This window comes from Aethalodelphis obliquidens, unplaced genomic scaffold (genome assembly GCF_003676395.1).
Source record: "Aethalodelphis obliquidens isolate GAN/ISIS:26980383/991018 unplaced genomic scaffold, ASM367639v1 scaffold7, whole genome shotgun sequence".
Taxonomy (NCBI): Eukaryota; Metazoa; Chordata; class Mammalia; order Artiodactyla; family Delphinidae; genus Aethalodelphis; species Aethalodelphis obliquidens.
The window spans coordinates 66,088,483-66,107,457 of NW_020837951.1; the positions used below are offsets into that span (position 1 = coordinate 66,088,483).

The window sequence follows — 18,975 nt, forward strand, 5'->3', positions numbered from 1 at the left end:
TAAAGGTAAATTATGGTATAAATAATCCCTAAATTAGTAATACTACATTCAATCTCATCTTTCTATTTTAGCCTGGTAGATTCTTATCTGGTAACTTATAATACTATTCTCTGAAAAAATAGCAAGACACCATGAAATCCTAACTTAGGAGACGAAGGAAACTGGCCATTATCATTCTATTCCACTATTCAACTCCTCTCTGCCTGCCACTGAACAGAATTCTTTTTGAACATAATAATGTATCAACATAAATAGAATTGCTTTCCTGTACACATTTTGCTGCTGTTTTAACTTGGTGGTTCTTTGTTGGAGATGGGGAAGGAGGAGGGAATTAGGGGAAAGGAGAAGAAGCACAGAGCAAAGGTGAGTTGGTTTAATCAAGTTAAACCTGAGAGTGAGAATAAAGACCAGTGTTCCTTTTGCTTATAAAGAATTGTGTCTAAGTCCAGGTGAGACTGTCAACAACTTAAAAGTAAGGCTGGCCTTAGTTTTTACCCATATATAAATCTCTCTCACTTTGAAGGAATGTGTGAGTTACAAAGGTGAGACTAATGAGAATGCCTAAAGCAATTTAGATGTAAGTTTGAAGTGACATTGTCCATATCTAACCTGGAGTCCTGGAACGCTGACCAGGCTGCATAGGGACAAAAAGGGTAAATCTTTACTTTTGTCTTATTTCATGCTTTAATATGGAAATATTCTGGAAGACTAGGTACTTTGAAGTAAATAATACTCTTGATACTACAAATTTCTGTTTCGACATTGTATGAGGTTGCTAGGGCTGCCATAACAAAATACCACCGAGGGCTTCCCTGGTGGCGCAGTGGTTGAGAGTCCGCCTGCCGATGCAGGGGATACGGGTTCGTCCCCCGGTCCGGGAAGATCCCACATGCCGCTCCCGGCTGGGCCCGTGAGCCATGGCCACTGAGCCTGCGGGTCTGGAGCCTGTGCTCTGCAACAGGACAGGCCACAACAGTGAGAGGCCTGTGTACCGCAAAAAAAAAAAAAATACCACCGAGTGGCTGGCTTGAATAATAGAAATTTATGTTCCCATAGTTCTGGGGTTTAGAAGTCCAAGATCAAAGTATTGACACGTTTGATTTCTTCCAAGCCCTCTTTCCTTGGCCTGTGGATGGCCGCCTTCTTGCTGTGTCTTCACATGGTCACCCCTCAGTCTATGAGGTCTGTGTCCTAATTGCTCCTCTTATAAGGACACCAGTCATGTTAGATTAAGGCCCACCCATGTGACCTCATTTTACTTTAATTACCTCCTTAAAAGCCCTATCCAAATACATTTTGAAGTAGTGGAAGGGGAGGTTAGGACTTAAACATATGAATTTTGCCAGGACACAATTCAGCCTATAACAGGTATCAGATTGCTAACATAATAAATTTCTGAGAAATAGCTTATTTTCTACTTGATGTTTTCTATGCCTAGTAAAACAAAAATGGTTACATTTGAATCTCTTAAAGGTCTACATCCATCTTTTTTATTTTATCCAATTAATATTAGACTTTTCTATGTAAATTCTTAGGTGTACTTCTGAGATGTACATGGTTCATTCAGAAATTAGAGTGCTCATGTGCATTTCTGTGTCTTCATTTTTACCCATATTAGACATGTTTCCTCAAGGAACCCAACTTTATATAGATAGATAATAAAATATTTAGTGACATATAAATTCCGGTGAATGATATATACATCAGTTATTTATATTTAGTTTAATTTGTGGTTCTTTATACAATCTGGATTGAGTAGTACTCCAACTTATATTTGTGATTTTTTTTGACCTCCTGATTGTTGAAAGGATACCTTTTGGTATATACCATGTTCTCTTCCAGTTTTCCAGTAAGATAATAATGAAGAATAATAGTTTTTAAACTACTGTTAATTTATATATAATCTATTGCCAATCTAGTTCTAAGTCCTTTAAAAATGTTAACTCATTAAATACTCGTTTCAACCCTATGAGATAAATTCTGTTATTATATCTATTTTACAGTTAAGCAAACTGAGTACGTTAATTGTCCAAGGTCACACAGCTACTAAGAGATAGAGCTGAGATTAGAACTCAATCCATAAGGGCTCCAGCATCCATGCTTTTACTCATTTTGCTCTGAAAAATTTTTAAAGTGTTTAATAAGCTTAAACAGGAAAGCTCTAACCAAGATAGATTATTACCATTATGACATCTTTGAAATATGTGTTTTACTCCAGATTTTGTCATGCTGCAAATAAGTATTATGTTGTAGGAAATGGAAAAGGGTCAGAGGACCTGGGTTTTGATCATTTTTTGTCCAGTAACTTCTTGTGTGTGGGACCTGACTGAGGAAATTACTTAGCTTCTCCAGAGGTCTAGAGCAGGAATACCTTTCTACCCTCTTCAAAAGGGTTTTTGAGGATTAAACAAAATAACTGTGAGACTTAGAGGGTCTGGCAAAAGTATTTATCAAGCTGGCATTGTTTTATTTATTATAATTCTGTAATCCCTCAATTATCCAGAAGTCAAAATTACAGCATTTTTCAGCCACCTAAAATAACAGGCTTAAGTCTAAAAACATAAAAGAATCAAACAGCTGTCTTAAAATCCACTTAATTTATTCTGTTGAAGATATTGTCAGGGTTCATTTACTGCCTTTTGTCTTTTTTTTAAAATACAGCTGTAATGAGTTTATTTGTTTAACTTTTCAGCAGAAAACACCTCAAAAGCAGCAAATTAGAAGTATGTATATTAAGGGCCAGGATGCTTGTTTTTAGGCAGGAATATTGAGAGAATCAAGAAATTATGATCAACAGATTGACAGAAAAAAAATATAAAAATGCTAAGGTAGAAATACAAAATTAGAAAAACAGCAGCCTGGGACCATTCAGAGTAGGGCTGAGTAGCCATTTATATCATAATAGTTCTTAAAGGCATCATTATATAATGATACAGTGATAATAAATTAGATACAGTAATATAGCATAATTAATATAGTGATAATATTTATAATATATCATTATATTACAGTATCACTATTGCTTAATGTAATTGTGGATTGTCATTTCTAAATGAATGAACAATCATCCCGGAAAGAATTTAAGTTTAATGATTAAAGCAAAAGCTTCAATTTTTTGGTAAATTTACTAGTGTGGAACATCTTACTCTGGCAATGCTAGAAATAAGACACCATATGTCACTGTAAACATGTAAAATATGATGGAAATTTAGATTGTGTAACACAAAATTTAATCAAAACTTTTAGCATTCAATACAGTTGCCAAGTTGAGGTAGCCTTGGGTTTTTAAGAAAATTAATATAATATTTAATGGAAATTTAAAATTTACATATGCCATACCAATGAGCTATTTAAAGTCTGTCTGATGAATTTGACTCACATTTACATTGTGTGGTTAATGGTTTCATCTTTTCAGATTTATATTTTTTAGAATAAGTTAGTCAAACCTGGAAATAGTTCTCATAGAAACAATTAACTATAGTTATTAGAAAAATTAGCGAAATAACTACTACAAATACTTTTAAAGTTATATTTTATTCTATTTATATTATTTAATACTTTTTAAATTTAACAAATGAATTAATGTATGTCAATGCTGTCTTACAGGTAGAAAAACCAAAATATCAAATCACTAAATAATATCTCAGAGTACATGTTTTCTTGGAACTTGAGTCAAAATTGAAAGTTAGGTGTCCCTAACACTCTGGCTCCTAGGCCACGCAGACAACAAATACCACAAAGGTGTTCTGCTTTGAAAAACTAATAATTATGTATAAATACTTTAATAATTAATATTGTTTATAAGTTCAAGTAAGGAAGTATTCAGTATTCATAAGTTTCTTTATCAGTTATCTTTTACTATCTAACATTATCCTAAAATGTAGCAGCTTAAAACAGCAGCAATTTATTATTTCTTATGATCCAGTGGGTTCACTAGGTAGGTCTTTTGCTGCTGTCTGCTGGGTCCCCTCATATGACTGCATTCTTCTAAACCAAGGATTTACCTGAGCTGGAAGTTCCAAGAGAGCCTCACTCAAAGGCTGGCAGTTGGTCTGCTGGCTGTCATCTGGGGTACCTCAGTACTCTCCCAGATGGCCTTTCCCCTATATTTGTTGGAAGGTGATCCCAGAGCAGCATTCCAGGAGGGCAAAGATGCAAGCTAGAAGGATTTAGGGCCTAGATCTGATATTTGCACAGTGTCATATGCCACATACTTTTGGTCAAAGCAAATCGCAGGCCAGGCCAGATTCAAAGGGTTGGGAGACGGATTACACCTCTTGATGGGAGGTGCAGCAAAGCTTTGTGACTATATTTAGTCTGTTACAGGTAATTAGTAAATCCAGAATTAGTTTTAAGTGATCTTACTAAACCATAAAAATAATTAATCACATACACATTTACATTTTACAAAATCCATATTTCCCGTAAATGTATTTTGGGTATATACTCTTTGCAGTTATTATGTGAGTGTGTTCCTCTATGATTTTGGCATGTTATATAAAAATTTTAGTGTGCCATGTTATTTCTGTAAGAACATACAAAATGAAGCATATTAAAATGTTTAGATGTTCATTTTAATTATAACCATAATTTTTGCAATTTTATTATCTTCATGAAAATGGCATTTATACTTATGCTGCTTTAGAACAAGATTGAAAGACATATTTGAATTTATGTGTATTTTTAATCTAGAATGCAACTAATGAACTCACTAAACAATCATCAAACTTGAAGTCTCTGAAATCTGAACTCCTAGCAAAAGAAGAACACATAAAGGAAATGCATGAAAAGTATGTGCTTTATATTTTTATCCATTGTATTTGGTGCCACCTAGTGGCGGCTAACTCTATTAAACATTGCACACCAAGAAACAATACCAACTTGTTTGCCTTTCTTAGTTCGTTTTTAAGCCTACACAAGATGAAAGTTTAAAGAATATTACAAATATCATGGTTTATGGCAAGATAGTTACTATTTTTTAATTAGAGTAAGAATGTTTAAAGTTAGATTTTCCATCTTAAACATATTTAATTCTGAATAAATATCAACTAATGGCTGAAAGACTATGAACAGAAAACTTTAGAATGTAGTAATTATTTGACTAAAAATATATGTATAGGTTGATCTTTATATTGGATTTAATGCCTAAGCTTATAAAGCGAAGGTTGAAAAAAAGTGGAAGTTTTGTTTGCGTTTAAAATAACTGGAGGGTTATGAAATATTATAATACTTTGTGTATTTATACTAAAAAGGAGTTTAAAATGTTCTATCTCACAGAATCAAAATTATTTCCTTTCTATATCTTTTATAGATATACTAGAGCTTAGAAGTTGTAACATGTTTAGAAAGAATTCTAATCATTCATAATTTGAGATACATGTACCTCATGTACATACATGTATACCACGTTATAAGTGAAGATCACTTAAAATCTTAACAGATAAAACTATTAGGCAAAAAGATTGGTTAATTTTTTTAAAAGACTATCTTGAAGCTTATTTATGGACTGAGTTAGTCTTGCTTACTGTTTACCAGTGAGAACTTTAGAGAAACATTCTTTGAATCCTGGCTTCTTTACCTGCTAGCTCTGGGACTCAATTTAATAGAATTAACTCATAAAGTTCTTAGAATTAAATGAGTTAGTACTTATAAGTGCTTTATTTATGTAAAGCACTTATAACAGTGACTGGCACATAGTAAACACTCAATAAATGTTAGCTGTTGTTCTTTTTATAGTAGTAATTGTAGTAGTTGTTACTGCATCTATCATTTTATACTTCGCGTTATCAATTTAAGCTAAACTGATATGTCAGTTCAATCTCATATGATATTAAATTAGAACTGATATGTCAGTTCAGTCTCATATGATATTAAATTTACATAGCTTTAAAGTGAAAAAGAAAAACTATTTTCTTCGGCTATTCTTTGAAATGTATAATAAATGTATAATATTATCAAATTTTATGTTTGTTTATTAGAGTATAGAATTCTTGCTTATCGGTGTTGTGATTTTTGATAATCTCTAAATATTGCTTTGTATTTTTCTTAGAATGCAAAAATGGAACATAAATATAATAATTTTAAGTTTTCATAAATTTTATTAATTTGTCTCAGTTCTTTTTTAATGTATATATATATATATATATAAAATACTGTAATTACCAAGTCACAACTGGATTATAGATTTTAATATTTTACTCAAATTATTAATAAAGCAATACTTTATGCCATGCAATTATTTTATTAACTTGCAGCTTCACTAATATCAGATAGCATTTAAAAATTAACAGTAGGTATAACATTGGATAATATGTAAGATATTATCATTGTTGAAGTATTTTCTATCACTCTTGATAAAGTGTCTTTTTTTCCCTTTCAAGGATGTCTCGAATGGAGAGAGATATAACCATGAAAAGACATTTGATAGAGGACTTGAAATTTCGACAGAAAGTAAATTTGGAAAGTAATGAGAGTATTAATGGAATGCTAGAAAATCTTGAAAAAAAGGTATCAATTTTTATGTTCACTGACACTGAAAAAATCACTTCCCCTTGTATTAACTTTAACTCAAATATTCAATCTTAATAAAAGGTATAGCAAATATTCATAAAATGTATGTGTATTGTTACATAATTACATCATTTGCTCTGAAGGTACATTATTTGTTTTAAAATTCAAGACTCCAAACAGTCACACATAATATAGTCATTCATTCTTTTTATATTTGTAAACATACCATGAGAAGATAATCAAGTTTAATTTTTTTAATCTTTAATATTTCTGGGACACATAATTCCATTTTATTCAGATTTTATTTTATTTAAAGCTATTATTTATAATGATAGAATTAAGCATATATTTTAAATGAAAAATATTATAGTCAATGACTATCAGTTCTTTAAAAAGTGTACTCACCACGGTTTTTTTTAAAGTGTACTTTTTCCTTATATACATTTAATTCAGTGTACTTAGGAAAAGAGTCATATTTAAAATAGTTGTATAATATCTGATCCCAAACTAGAAATCAATGATTTGCTGACTAAGAGATATTTTTTTGCTTAAAAATTTTTAAAGCTGCTATTTACACAAATCATAAAACAAATCATAAAACAGCTTGTGCTTTGGCATTCACTAAATGTCATCCACTCCAGAGAGAGCGTTTCCCTTACTTTCCTTGTTGGAGATAAAAATGTAAGTAATGCTCAGATGGATTTAAGAGAGAAAATTTTACATGAGCAAGACACATGCATACAGATTTTCTTTTCTCTTTCTCCTCCACAGACCCACATGAATTATAATTACTTCGTAGAGGTTTCTTCAATGCTATTCTTAAAATTTTGCTCATTTTTTTTAACTTCAATAATCATTTAAGGTAGTCTTACAATGTTTGTGTAAGTAATCATTTATCTTTAATAGCTTTAAAGTGAAAAAGAAAAACTATTTTCTTTGGCTATTCTTTGAAATGTATAATAAATATGTTGTATTATTTAATTTTATCCTAAAAAGTACATGTTATACTTTTACTGGAGAATACAAATGAAAAGTATCCATGACTTGGCTTATTTAAGAATCAAAACCAACCATCTGAGCTTCCCTGGTGGCGCAGTGGTTGAGAGTCCGCCTGCCGATGCAGGGGACACGGGTTCGTGTCCCGGTCCGGGAAGATCCCACATGCCGTGGAGCGGCTGGGCCCGTGAGCCATGGCCACTGAGCCTGTGCGTCCGGAGCCTGTGCTCCGCAACGGGAGAGGCCACAACAGTGAGAGGCCCGCGTACCGGAAAAAAAAAAAACAAAAAAACAACCATCTCCTACTTAAGGAAGTTTAGGTTAGTAATTAAAAGAAATATAGTTAAAATTAATTGTATATTATTAGATAGAAGGCTACACATACCAATATTCATGCTTTTTTGTGCAATTTTGGGGTTTTGCTATTGATTTCAGGATTGTTAGTCTCATTCACAGTATGAGTTCTACAGATCTTATACTTGAATTTGATATCATTTATGAGAAAATAAACTAGACTTATTCATGTATTCATTTGGTTTCCATTTGAAACAAACACAGTATGGAACTAGAATGCCTTTACCAATAATAATTACCTTCATGCTTTTATTGTAGGTGAAGACATTAACTGAAGAGTGTTCCAACAAGAAGGTATCAATCGATTCACTAAAGCAAAGACTTAGTGTCGCTGTAAAAGAGAAGTCACAGTATGAACAGATGTATCAGAGAACTAAAGAGGAGTTAGAAAAAAAGGTATGGTTTTAGGACATTTTAGCCTGGAGGTGGACTGTAACAATGTCTTTTTCATTTTTAAAGTTGTCCTTTTTTTTCTCCCCAAAACTACTATGAGCTATTTAAATGTTTCAGATAACTGCAAAGAACATTTATATCTCTACATAAAACACTAAGAATTTGTTTACTATTAAAGGTAATGCTGTATTAGAGAGACAGATTTACTTATCTTGATAATTTCTAATAAATGAAAACTATTGTTAACTGGCATTTATATAAGTGGATATAAATTTTTAGGTCCACCTAAACTTATAAGCTAATTAAATACTTCCATTTGACATATGAAATCTTTCGGTCTAAAATGGCTTCCATGTTTTTAGTGATTTATAATTTTTAAAAAGCATAAACTCATTTTGATGATAAATATATGATAATGTGTGTGCAGGATATTCATTGAAAATAAACAAAAACAACCATCAATTCTACTCAAATAAAAATGAATACAAGATACAGAGAGAGTAATGAAACCCTTTCCTTATATGACATCTCTAACTAACATCCAAATCTGTTTAAGAAATTTTTTTTTATTCTATGATTACTGGTCATTTGCAGGATCTCAAGCTTACTTTCCTCATATCAAAAATAAATGAGACTGAATCTGCTATGGCAGAAATTGAAACAGCAGCATCTAAGCATCTTCAAGGATTAGCAATGCAAAGTGAGCAGGCCCTAGAAGGTGCACAGAAGAAATTGCTGCTAGCCAATGAGAAAGTGGAAGAGTTCACCATATTTGTGAAGGTTTGAATTCTTTCTGCTTTACTAACTTGTACTTTACTTCAGGCAGAGTGGGCAGTGGCCTACTTCAGATGATTTGGGAAGTACGTTTAAGTTCCTTTCTGCTTTCCTAAACCACAAAGCATCTTCCCCTACTTGCCACACTGTTCAAATTTTCTCTATAACAGATTTGTTTTTATAGCTTGATTTTAAAAATGTCCACTCTATTATTATATTCTTTCCTTAATGTCAGTTTAGTTATGAAATTGTGGTAATCACATAATCAAGACGGGTGGGTTTTTTTTTTGTTTTTTTGATTATTTTTATTTTTGGCTGTGTTGGGTCTTCGTTGCTGTACGTGGGCTTTCTCTAGTTGCAGTGAGCGGGGGCTACTCTTCATTGCGTGTGCAGGCTTCTCATTGTGGTGTCTTCTCTTGTTGTGGAGCATGGTCTCCAGACGCTAGGGCTTCAGTAATTACGGCATGCGGGCTCAGTAGTTGTGGCACTCAGGCTCAGTAGTTGTGGCTTGCGGGCTCTAGAGAGCAGGCTCAGTAGTTGTGGCGCACAGGCTTAGTTGCTCCGTGGCATGTGGGATCTTCCTGGACCAGGGCGCGAACCCATGTCCCTTGCATTGGCAGGCAGATTCTTAACCACTGCGCCGCCAGGGAAGTCCCAAGACAGATTTTAAGACAAAAGAATTGAGTCATTTTCATTCCACTCTCCTTTTAAAAATCATCAAAGCAAGAACAACCAGAAACTTGCTCCATGATAATTGAACTTAAGAGACATTGCACCCCAGCCCATGACCTATCAGACATGGAATGGATAGAGGAATGGTAAATGATCTAGCAGGACAAAAGGAAGACAAGCTGAAGTGTCTGCAAAGGGTGTACCATCTGGAAATTATCTGACCACTGAAGACTCCCAGAACGGTTCTGGCCTTGGCTGCACAAGGAACCACCAAAGCCAAGGGTGGTGGGGGAGAGGAGAATACCAGGCTAAAATGGGTGTTTTGTTTGAAAGTCTTTATAAGGAATTTTTAGACCTCTGGCCTGTACTTCTGCCCCACATGGTCAGCCAGTATTCCTCCCTTAACTATTCTGGAAAAACTCAGGAGGAGCAGTTCTAGTTTCAGAGATATGAGGCACTGAGGGGGGGAACCTGGTGATTGCTCCACTCATTTCAATCCCACTGTGAGTTGTTTGCACCCCTGTTTAGTGCCTTTTATTCTGCCTCGTATTATAGTCAGCAAACGGATCTGTTTCCATTATATAAATTATGATGAGTTCCTTAAAGTCAAGAACCACGTTTTATTAATCTCTACCTCCACAGCATGTACCATAGTGACTTGCAAAGAGATGGCAGGCAATAATGATCACTAACTAATCAAACTGAATTTCTCTTAGGAATATGAAATTTTAATAAAAGCCCTTTTGGCCTTTAAAAATAAGAATTAAGATAATTGGACTACTGTGGGAGGGTAAATCTTTACTTTCCCCCTTTTATCTCCTGAAGTTGCAATGTTCTCTTTTTTTCTAAACCAATCTTCGATGAGATTGAGTTCTTCCCGCTACTGTTCCTTTGGCTGGCATATATTATTAAAAACTTGCCTATCATAACAGTAGAAACTTATTTAAATATATAAATATTTTTAATTGATGGATTATAAAATTAAAGTTTAAATGTCCTTCTATGGAATAAAATAACATCAACACTTACTGTCTTCTTTCTCAAATAACCCTACTATTATTTGAACTACTCAACTAGACTTGCTGCATATATAATTATTATATATATAAATATGTTAGTGTTCTAAAAGCATTTACCCCCTTAGGTATTGATCTTATTTATAAGAATTAACATTCCTGGACTTATAACTTGAATATAAGATGGCAAATAACTGGATCTTATGTGTAGTACCATTTTTTTTATTCCTCTAAAAATAACAGCTTACAACATTTTATGCCAGTGTTAATAGTACCCCATTTAGAACAAATCCCTTACTTCGTTTCTTTGGAAATCATAGATACCTTGGGAGTTTTCTCATTTAAAAAATATCTACAAAATGAATGGAATAAAACATTTTATCTCTTTCAATGAAGGTTTCAAATGGTATAAAGTCAGACCAATAATGCTTGCCTCAGAGGACTCTAAATGATTGCAGAGTATTAATTTAAATTTATTAATTTAATCGTATTTCCTTTTCCAGATTTAAAATGTCATTCCTTCCAAATGCTTGTTGAATAGTCTCACTGTTTAACTTATGATAAGCACTCTCATTGAATATTGTCGTTATTTTGCTCATGATATAGAGCTATTTTTATTATGACTTTTAGCTTCATAAACCTTTGTTTTCCATGTTTTATATTCAGCTTAGAGTTGCATTTTTTGTACTGTTAGCCAATATATAAAATATGAAATGCACATTTATAAGATTTACTCAAATGCTAATTATGGTTTTTCCTAAAGTATTCCTTGAACATGTCCTGTTTAAAAAAGAATTGATAACCAGAAGTTTTTAAAATAGAAAAATGAATTTTATGATTAGATATCTGATTATTATAGACTTGTTGAAGTTTCATGACCTTTATGATAATGTAATGGGTGTACTTCTTCACATAGAGTAGTTTGGCAAAAATTATCTTTTAAAAAACAAACTTCTTACTATTCATGTCCAAGGATATGAATAGTATTTAATGATATAGTGAATGTCTCATCTCTAGTTGTTCGAGAGTAACATACTAATCCTTCATGTATTTCACCAACAATGATATAGAGTATAGATGTCCTAGTAGATAAATTCAGGATTGCCATGGTTTCATGACTTTTTAATTTGAGTAACATACTAAAGGTCCTATAGTAGAGAATGATAGCAGATATGGATAAAACATTTTTAGTACTCTTTCAGAAATTTTCCATGTTGTTTCAGTTTGGTATTTAGATTGCTTGCATTAGAATCAACAGATTCTATTACATTTAAATAAAATTCATAATTCCGGGCATTATTGAATCAAAATCTTGGTTGGGGTGAGACCCAATAATCTGCATATAACAACTAGGTGATATTATGCATTAATACTGTTTTGAAAACAATGTTTTTTTTTAAAGCCCAACATTGCTTTTATGGATTGAATCTATATAACAAAATATTTATCAGTTTGGTATTTAATAGCACCTTTTACCACTCATAACTTCTAATGGTAATTTGACATTTGTTTTACTTAACTTTGTTTTAGGGTCAATATGTATTTGATAATGGTACCACTTCTACTGCTTAATCCATTTCGCTAATAAAGGGCCACAAGCAAACTAATGCCCAAAGCAGAAACATTGGCAAAGACTGGATATTTGGGTCTGAAGAAGGAGATTACTGTCATCCTTCTCTTCCTCACACGTATAGCCCACCCTAGGACTGGGCAGAAATGCTCAGGAGCTGCCATCTTCAGTGACATACCATCAGTGACGTCCTAAACACTACTGCATTACAGCTCAGCTTTCACCTTTTTAAAAATTTAAGACCTTCCATAATTTGACCCTATTCTGTTTAGAATCTAATTTTTTTTCCCACTACTCTCCAAATTTCACCCAGATTGTGTTCAGTCTTGCCTTTCCTCAAGTTTTCCTTCTTCCTTCACATATCCTTCTCTCTTTGCTCTTCGCTCTAAAGCCTTCCGATTTAGCTCAGGGCCTTCCTCTTTCCTGAATCATTTCTTTAACTCTGTGGTTAAGGGGAAAGGGCCCTACTCTGCCAGTTTCTGGTTCTGTTATCTCAGGCAAGTGACTTAATCCTCTGTGTCTCAGTTTCCCCATCTATAGAATTAGTGTAAAGATGGGACATACCTAAAGTGAGGATTTAAATAAGTTAACAGAGATAAAGCTCAAACATTGCCCAATATGCTCAGTGTTATCTGAGTGTCAGCTAGTAGTATGCCTGTCATTTATCTCCTGAATAATTATTGTATATACCATATAAATTAACACATAACTGCAAACTGTCATATTTTTCTTTTTGTTTCAAGTAGATTATTATAGTCAACTTGAAGTTAGGGTATTGTCATTCATTTACCCAAAGTACTGGCACATAATAGGGCTCACTAAATTCTTGAAGAATTGATTTTACATCTGCTTTAAGAATGGTACAGGACACATAATCACTGCTCAGATTGAAACCTCTGTGAAGGCAACAGCTATGCATATTGCTTAACAAGCATAGTTAAAGAATGTGCATAGTTCCTACATGGAACATTATGATCACCAGGACTCATTCTGTGCAGAGCTTATTAGGGTATCAAGTACACAAAAGTATTTAATAAATATTATTAGTAGTATTAATAGTAATAATGTTTGTTTTGACCATGTTATGGAATCTGTGTTCCCTTTACTCTTTTCATTTATGCATAGGGCACAACCAGATTATAGAAGAGGAGTGGCCATCTGTTCTAGATCTAGTCTTGAATATGGAATTTTGCCCTGGAGTAAAATCAAGTGCTTTGAGCATCTGGGCTGGGTATATGTGGCAGAGCTCAGGCTTTAAACTCTCCTAATAACTGAATAAAACACACAAGGGAAATTTCTAGAAGTATTTGCTCAGTTTGATTGAACCCTGATATAGGCTTGTTAATGTGCTTGTATGTGAGAGTCATATGCTCAATTCCATCTTCTCGATAGCTTTTGTTAGCTGATAAATAAATACAAGCCAAAGAACAACATTCAGCCGGAAGCTTAAATCATTTAATTATCAATATGTACTTGCTTAGTAAGATTTAGTATGATGATTTTGGCATGTAAATTTCTTGCTTCTTTAGTGAGAACATTTGTAGAGCATTATAATTTTATTTTTAATAGGTACAATTGTTAATGCTTTGGTACTGATCTACTCTATTATGATTTTTTTCTATTTTTTCCAACTTTATTGAGATATGACATATAACAATGTATAAGATTAAGCTATACAATATGGTGACTTGATACATGTATATATTATGAAATGTTTACTACAATAAGGGTAGTTAACACATCTTTAACCTCACATAATTACCATTTTATTGTTATGGTGAGGACATTTAAAATCTACTCTCATAGCAAATTCCAAGTATACAACACAGTATTGTTAACTATAGTTACTATGCTGTACTTTAGATCCCTGGAACTTGTTCTTATAACTGGAAGTTTGTACCATTTGACCAACATCCCATTTCCCCCACCCCTCAGCCCCTATCTTTTTCTGTCTGACTTATTTCTCTTAGTATAATACTCTCAGGGTCCATCCATGTTGTCACAGATGGCAGGATTTCCTTCTTTTTCATGGCTGAGTAATATTCCTGTGTGTGTGTGTGTGTGTGTGTGTGTATCCACAGATACACACACACGCCACGTTTTCCTTATCCATTAATCCATTGATGGACACTTAAGTTGCTTCCATGTCTTGACTAGTGCAACTAATGCTGCACTGACCATGGGAATGCATGTCTCTTTGAGATCCTGTTTCATTTCCTTTGGATATGTACTCAGAAGTGGGATTGCTGGTAGTTCTATTTTTAATTTTTTTGAGGGACCTCTATACTGTTTTCCATAGTGGTTGTACCAATTTACATTCCCACCAATGGTACATAATGGTTCCCTTTTCTCCACATCCTTGTTAGCATTTGTTGTCTCTTGTCTATTTGATAATAGCCATTCCAACAGGTGTGAGGTGATATCTTGTGGTTTTGATTTGCGTTTCTCTGATGATTAGTGAGGTTGAGCACCTTTTCGTTAACTTGTTGGCCATTTGTATGTGTTCTTTGGAAAAATGTCTGTTGAGGTTCTTTGTCCATTTTTAAATTGGATTATTTGGGTTTTTGTTATTAAGTTATATGAGTTGTATATAGTTTGAAGTCAGGAAATGTGATACCTCCAGCTTTGTTCTTTCTCAAGATTGCTTTGGCTATTCAGTCTTTTGTAGTTTCATACAAATTTGGGTTTTTTTTCTTATTTCTGTGAAAAATGCCATTGGAACTTTGATAGAGGTTGCAGTGAATCTCTAGGTGGCTTTGGGTAGAATGGACATTTGAACAATATTCACTCTTTTAATCAGGATATCATTCCATTTATTTGTGTCTTCTTTAGTTTCTTTCATCAGTGTCTTGTAGTTTTTGGTGTATAGATCTTTCACTTCCTTGGTTAAATTTATTCCTAAAATTTTCTTGTGTTGGGTGCCACTATAAGTGGGATTGTTTTATTTCTTTTTTACATGTTTAATTCTTAGTGTATAGAAACACAACTAATTAATTTTTGTCTGTTGATTTTGTATCCTGCAACTTAACTGAATTTGTTGATTAATTCTAACAGCTTTTTGATGGAGTCCTTAGGACTTTCTTTATAAAAGATCATGTCATGAGCGAACAGAGACAATTTTATTTCTTTCTTTCTGATTTGGATGCCTTCTATTTCTTTTTACTGCCTAATTGCTCTAGCTAGGACTTCCAGTACTGTGTTGAATAGGAGTGGTGAGAGTGGGCACTTTTCTCTTGTTCCTGATCTTAGAGGGAAAGGTTTCAGCCTTTCACTGTTGAGTGTGAGGATAGCTTGGGCTTGTATTATATGGCCTTTGTTATGTTCCAGTATGTTCCTTCTATACCCAGTTTGTAGAGAGTTTTATCATGAAAGGATGTTAAATTTTGTCCAATGGCCTTTCTGCATTTATTGAGATGATCATATGATTTTTATCCTTCATTCTTTTAATGTAGTGTATCACATTTATTGATTTGTGTATGTTGACTCATTCTTGCATTCCAGGAATAAATCCCACTTCACCATGGTGTATGATCCTTTTAATGTGTTGTTGAATTCAGTTTGCTAGTATTTTGTTCAGAGGTTTTGCATCTATATTCATCAGGGGCATTGGCCTATAGTTTTCTTTTCTTGTAGTGTCCTTATCCGGCTTTGGTATCAGGTTAATGCTCACCTCATAAAATGAGTTTGAAAGTGTTCTCTCCTTTTACATTTTTTGGAAGAGTTTGAGAAGGATTGACTTTAATTTTTCTTTATTTGGTAGAATTCACCAGTGAAGCCATCAAGTCATAGGCTTTTCTTTTTTGGAAGGTGTTTGATTGCTGATTCAGTCTTCTTACTCATTATTAATCTGTTGAGATTTTCTGTTACTTCATGATTCAGTCTTGGTAGGTTGTATGTTTTAGGAATTTATCCATTTCTTCTAGGTTGTCCAATTTGTTGACATATAATAGTTCATACTATCCTCTTATGATCCTTTGTATTTCTGTAGTATCAGATGTAATATCTTCTCTTTCATTTCTAATTTTATTGAGTTCTCTCTTCTTTTTCTTGGTAAATCTAGATAAAAGTTTATCCATTTTGTTTATCTCTTTAAAAAACTAGCTCTTAGTTTCACTAATCTTTTGTATTGTCTTTTATGTCTCAATTTATTTCCACTCTTCTCTTTGTTATTTCCTCCCTTCTACTACCTTTGAGTTTAGTTTGTTCTTTTTGTAGTTCCTTGAGGTGTAAAGTTAGATTATTTTTTCGAGGTTTTTTTTTTTTTTTTTTTTTGCTTAATGTAGGGTTCCACATGGCAGAAGAGGCCAGTGACAGGAGTTGGGTGTTGGCGTGCAGGTGCTCAGGTGGAGGGGCTAGCTGCAGGTGAGCCCAGCGGTGCAGGCCAGTGAGAGGAGACAGAACCAGATCTGGGCCCACAAACAGCTGTGGGGGCCTTAGCTGTCAACATGTAGTTCTATGGCTACAGGGCCTCACCACAGGCACTTGCATGTCATTGGAGGCCAGTGACAGGAGTCAGACCAGTGGCGAACTGGTCCACAGCTGAAGGGGTTAGCCCCAAATGCATGCACGGCAGTGGATCAGCTGCAGGGGTCTAGGCTGGCATCTTGCACTTCTGCAGCTGCAAAGGCCAAGCTGACTTCCAGTGCAGATTGGAGGGTCCAGTTGGGGACAGGGAGGGAGTCAGTCAGGTGGCATCCGTGAAGGTGAACCGGTGGGGGGAAATCACAGTGGTGAAATCTGCAGGGGGTTCATGGCAGCTGTCCTGGGCTTTGGTTTCTTCAGTGGCGAAAGCTGTTGGGATCCTGCACAGAGCTGTAAACCACAGCTGCTCTTGCTGCATAGCTGATATTGGGAGCCCCAGGCATTCTTCCTTGCTCCAACCTGTCTTTATTTGTCTTAGCTTTGTCAGTCTCTGGGTGGTGTGAAACTGAAGTGGGTCCTTCATGCAGTGATATGAAAAACTGGGGAAGTTGATTCCTCACCTCATTCTCCCTTTCTCAGCGAGGGAACTCTTTTGAACTGGGCAGTTCCCCCTTGTCACTGAGCAGTGCCACCCTGGGGTATGCGATGATGCAGGCAAAACGAAACTGTCCTTCTTTTTCTTTGTGTGGAGTTATTCTCAGGTTTTTTGCTCCACTGTTTGTTGCTGAAATTTCTTAAGTGGACTCCTGAGCTCTTCCAGAGCTATTTTTGTTTGTGGATATCTGTCTAATTGTTGATATTTGTGGGGGGATAGAGGCTGGATCTCCCATCCTATATTTTGGTGACATCACTTCTTAATTATGATTTTTAAACAGTGTTATAATAAAATCCTATTTGAGTTAACTCTTTCTGTCCTATCATTATATAAGAAAGGTAAATGACAGCTGTTTTTAAAGACACATTTTTAATAAAAATACATTACTTTAAGTGGGTGAACTTTAAAATATGTAAATTGTATCTTGATAAAGCTGTTTAGGAAGCTGTGGAAAAAAAAGACTTTACTTCTCCAAGAAACTATGATGGTAGGAGTGACTCCACAGTATTGGAGCAGCCAGTTATAACCTTCATCATAATAATCAAATCTTACTGAAAAATCTAATCAGTCCATTATGATTCAGTGAAATTCAAAACTTTTTGTAGTTTGCTAACACAGATCAAGACTCATTATAAAGACTGGAAAACTAGATCTTAATAAGACTGGAATGAAATAGCTTGCTGTCTTTCACTCTAACACTATTGCTCACTGCTTACAATAAATTATATTATAATATTGAAAAACATAGTGACTTTAAGTTGAGATGTAAATCTAAGAAAGTACTTTTACTTTGAAAATACAATCAAATATTGGGACAATTCCTAGCCCATGATATTCCAAGAAGTTTAAGAAGGCTGACATAAATTTTTAGAAATTCAGTTAACATTCATTGAATGCTTATTTTGTGCCATACAGTGTTTTTACTTACCTTGACAATAAGTGATAGCCATTATTCAACTGATGCAAGCAGAGTGAAACTTTTTAAAGCTTCTATTGTTTTTAACATTGGAGTATTTTAAAAGTTTTGCACAATTTGGGAGTTTTAAAGTTGCTTAGGGGGGGACCTTCAAGATGGCGGAGGAGTAAGACATGGAGATGACCTTCCTCCCCACAAATACATCAGAAATACATCTACATGTGCAAAAACTCCTACAGAACACCTACTGAACACTGGCAGAAGACCTCAGCCTGCCCAAAAGGTAAGAAACTCCCCATGTACCTGGGTAGGGCAAAAGAAAAAACAGAGACAAAAGAGTAGGGATGGGACCTGCACCTCTGGGAGGGAGCTGTGAAGGAGGAAAAGTTTCCCCGCACTAGGAAGCCCCTTCACTGGTGGAGACGGGGGTGGGTGGGTGGGGGGAGCTTTGGAGCCACGGAGGAGAGTGCAGCAACAGGGGTGCAGAGGGCAAAGCGGAGAGATTCCCACACAGAGGATCAGTGCCGGCCAGCACTCACCAGCCCGAGAGGCTTGTCTGCTCACCCGCCAGGGCGGGTGGGGGCTGGAAGCTGAGGCTTGAGCTTTGGAGGGCAGATCCCAGGGAGAGGACTGGGGTTGGCCGCATGAACACAGCCTGAAGGGGGCTAGTGCACCACAGCTAGCCAGGAGGGAGTCTGGGAAAAACTCTGGACCTGCCAAAGAGGCAAGAGACCATTGTTTTGGGGTGTGCAAGAAG

The 18,975-nt window shown here is 34.8% G+C and overlaps 1 protein-coding gene across 9 annotated transcripts in view; it reads left to right on the forward strand.

Annotated features, from left to right (window-relative positions):
• Positions 1–18,975, forward strand: part of CNTLN (centlein) — a 328,812-nt gene that overhangs the window by 274,219 nt on the left and 35,618 nt on the right. For all 9 annotated transcript variants that reach the window (XM_027105917.1, XM_027105925.1, XM_027105918.1 and 6 more), the window contains 4 exons: positions 4,693–4,790; positions 6,381–6,507; positions 8,119–8,256; positions 8,848–9,033. In XM_027105917.1, coding sequence (XP_026961718.1) covers positions 4,693–4,790; positions 6,381–6,507; positions 8,119–8,256; positions 8,848–9,033 — 549 coding nt within the window. The remainder of the gene's footprint in view (positions 1–4,692; positions 4,791–6,380; positions 6,508–8,118; positions 8,257–8,847; positions 9,034–18,975) is intronic.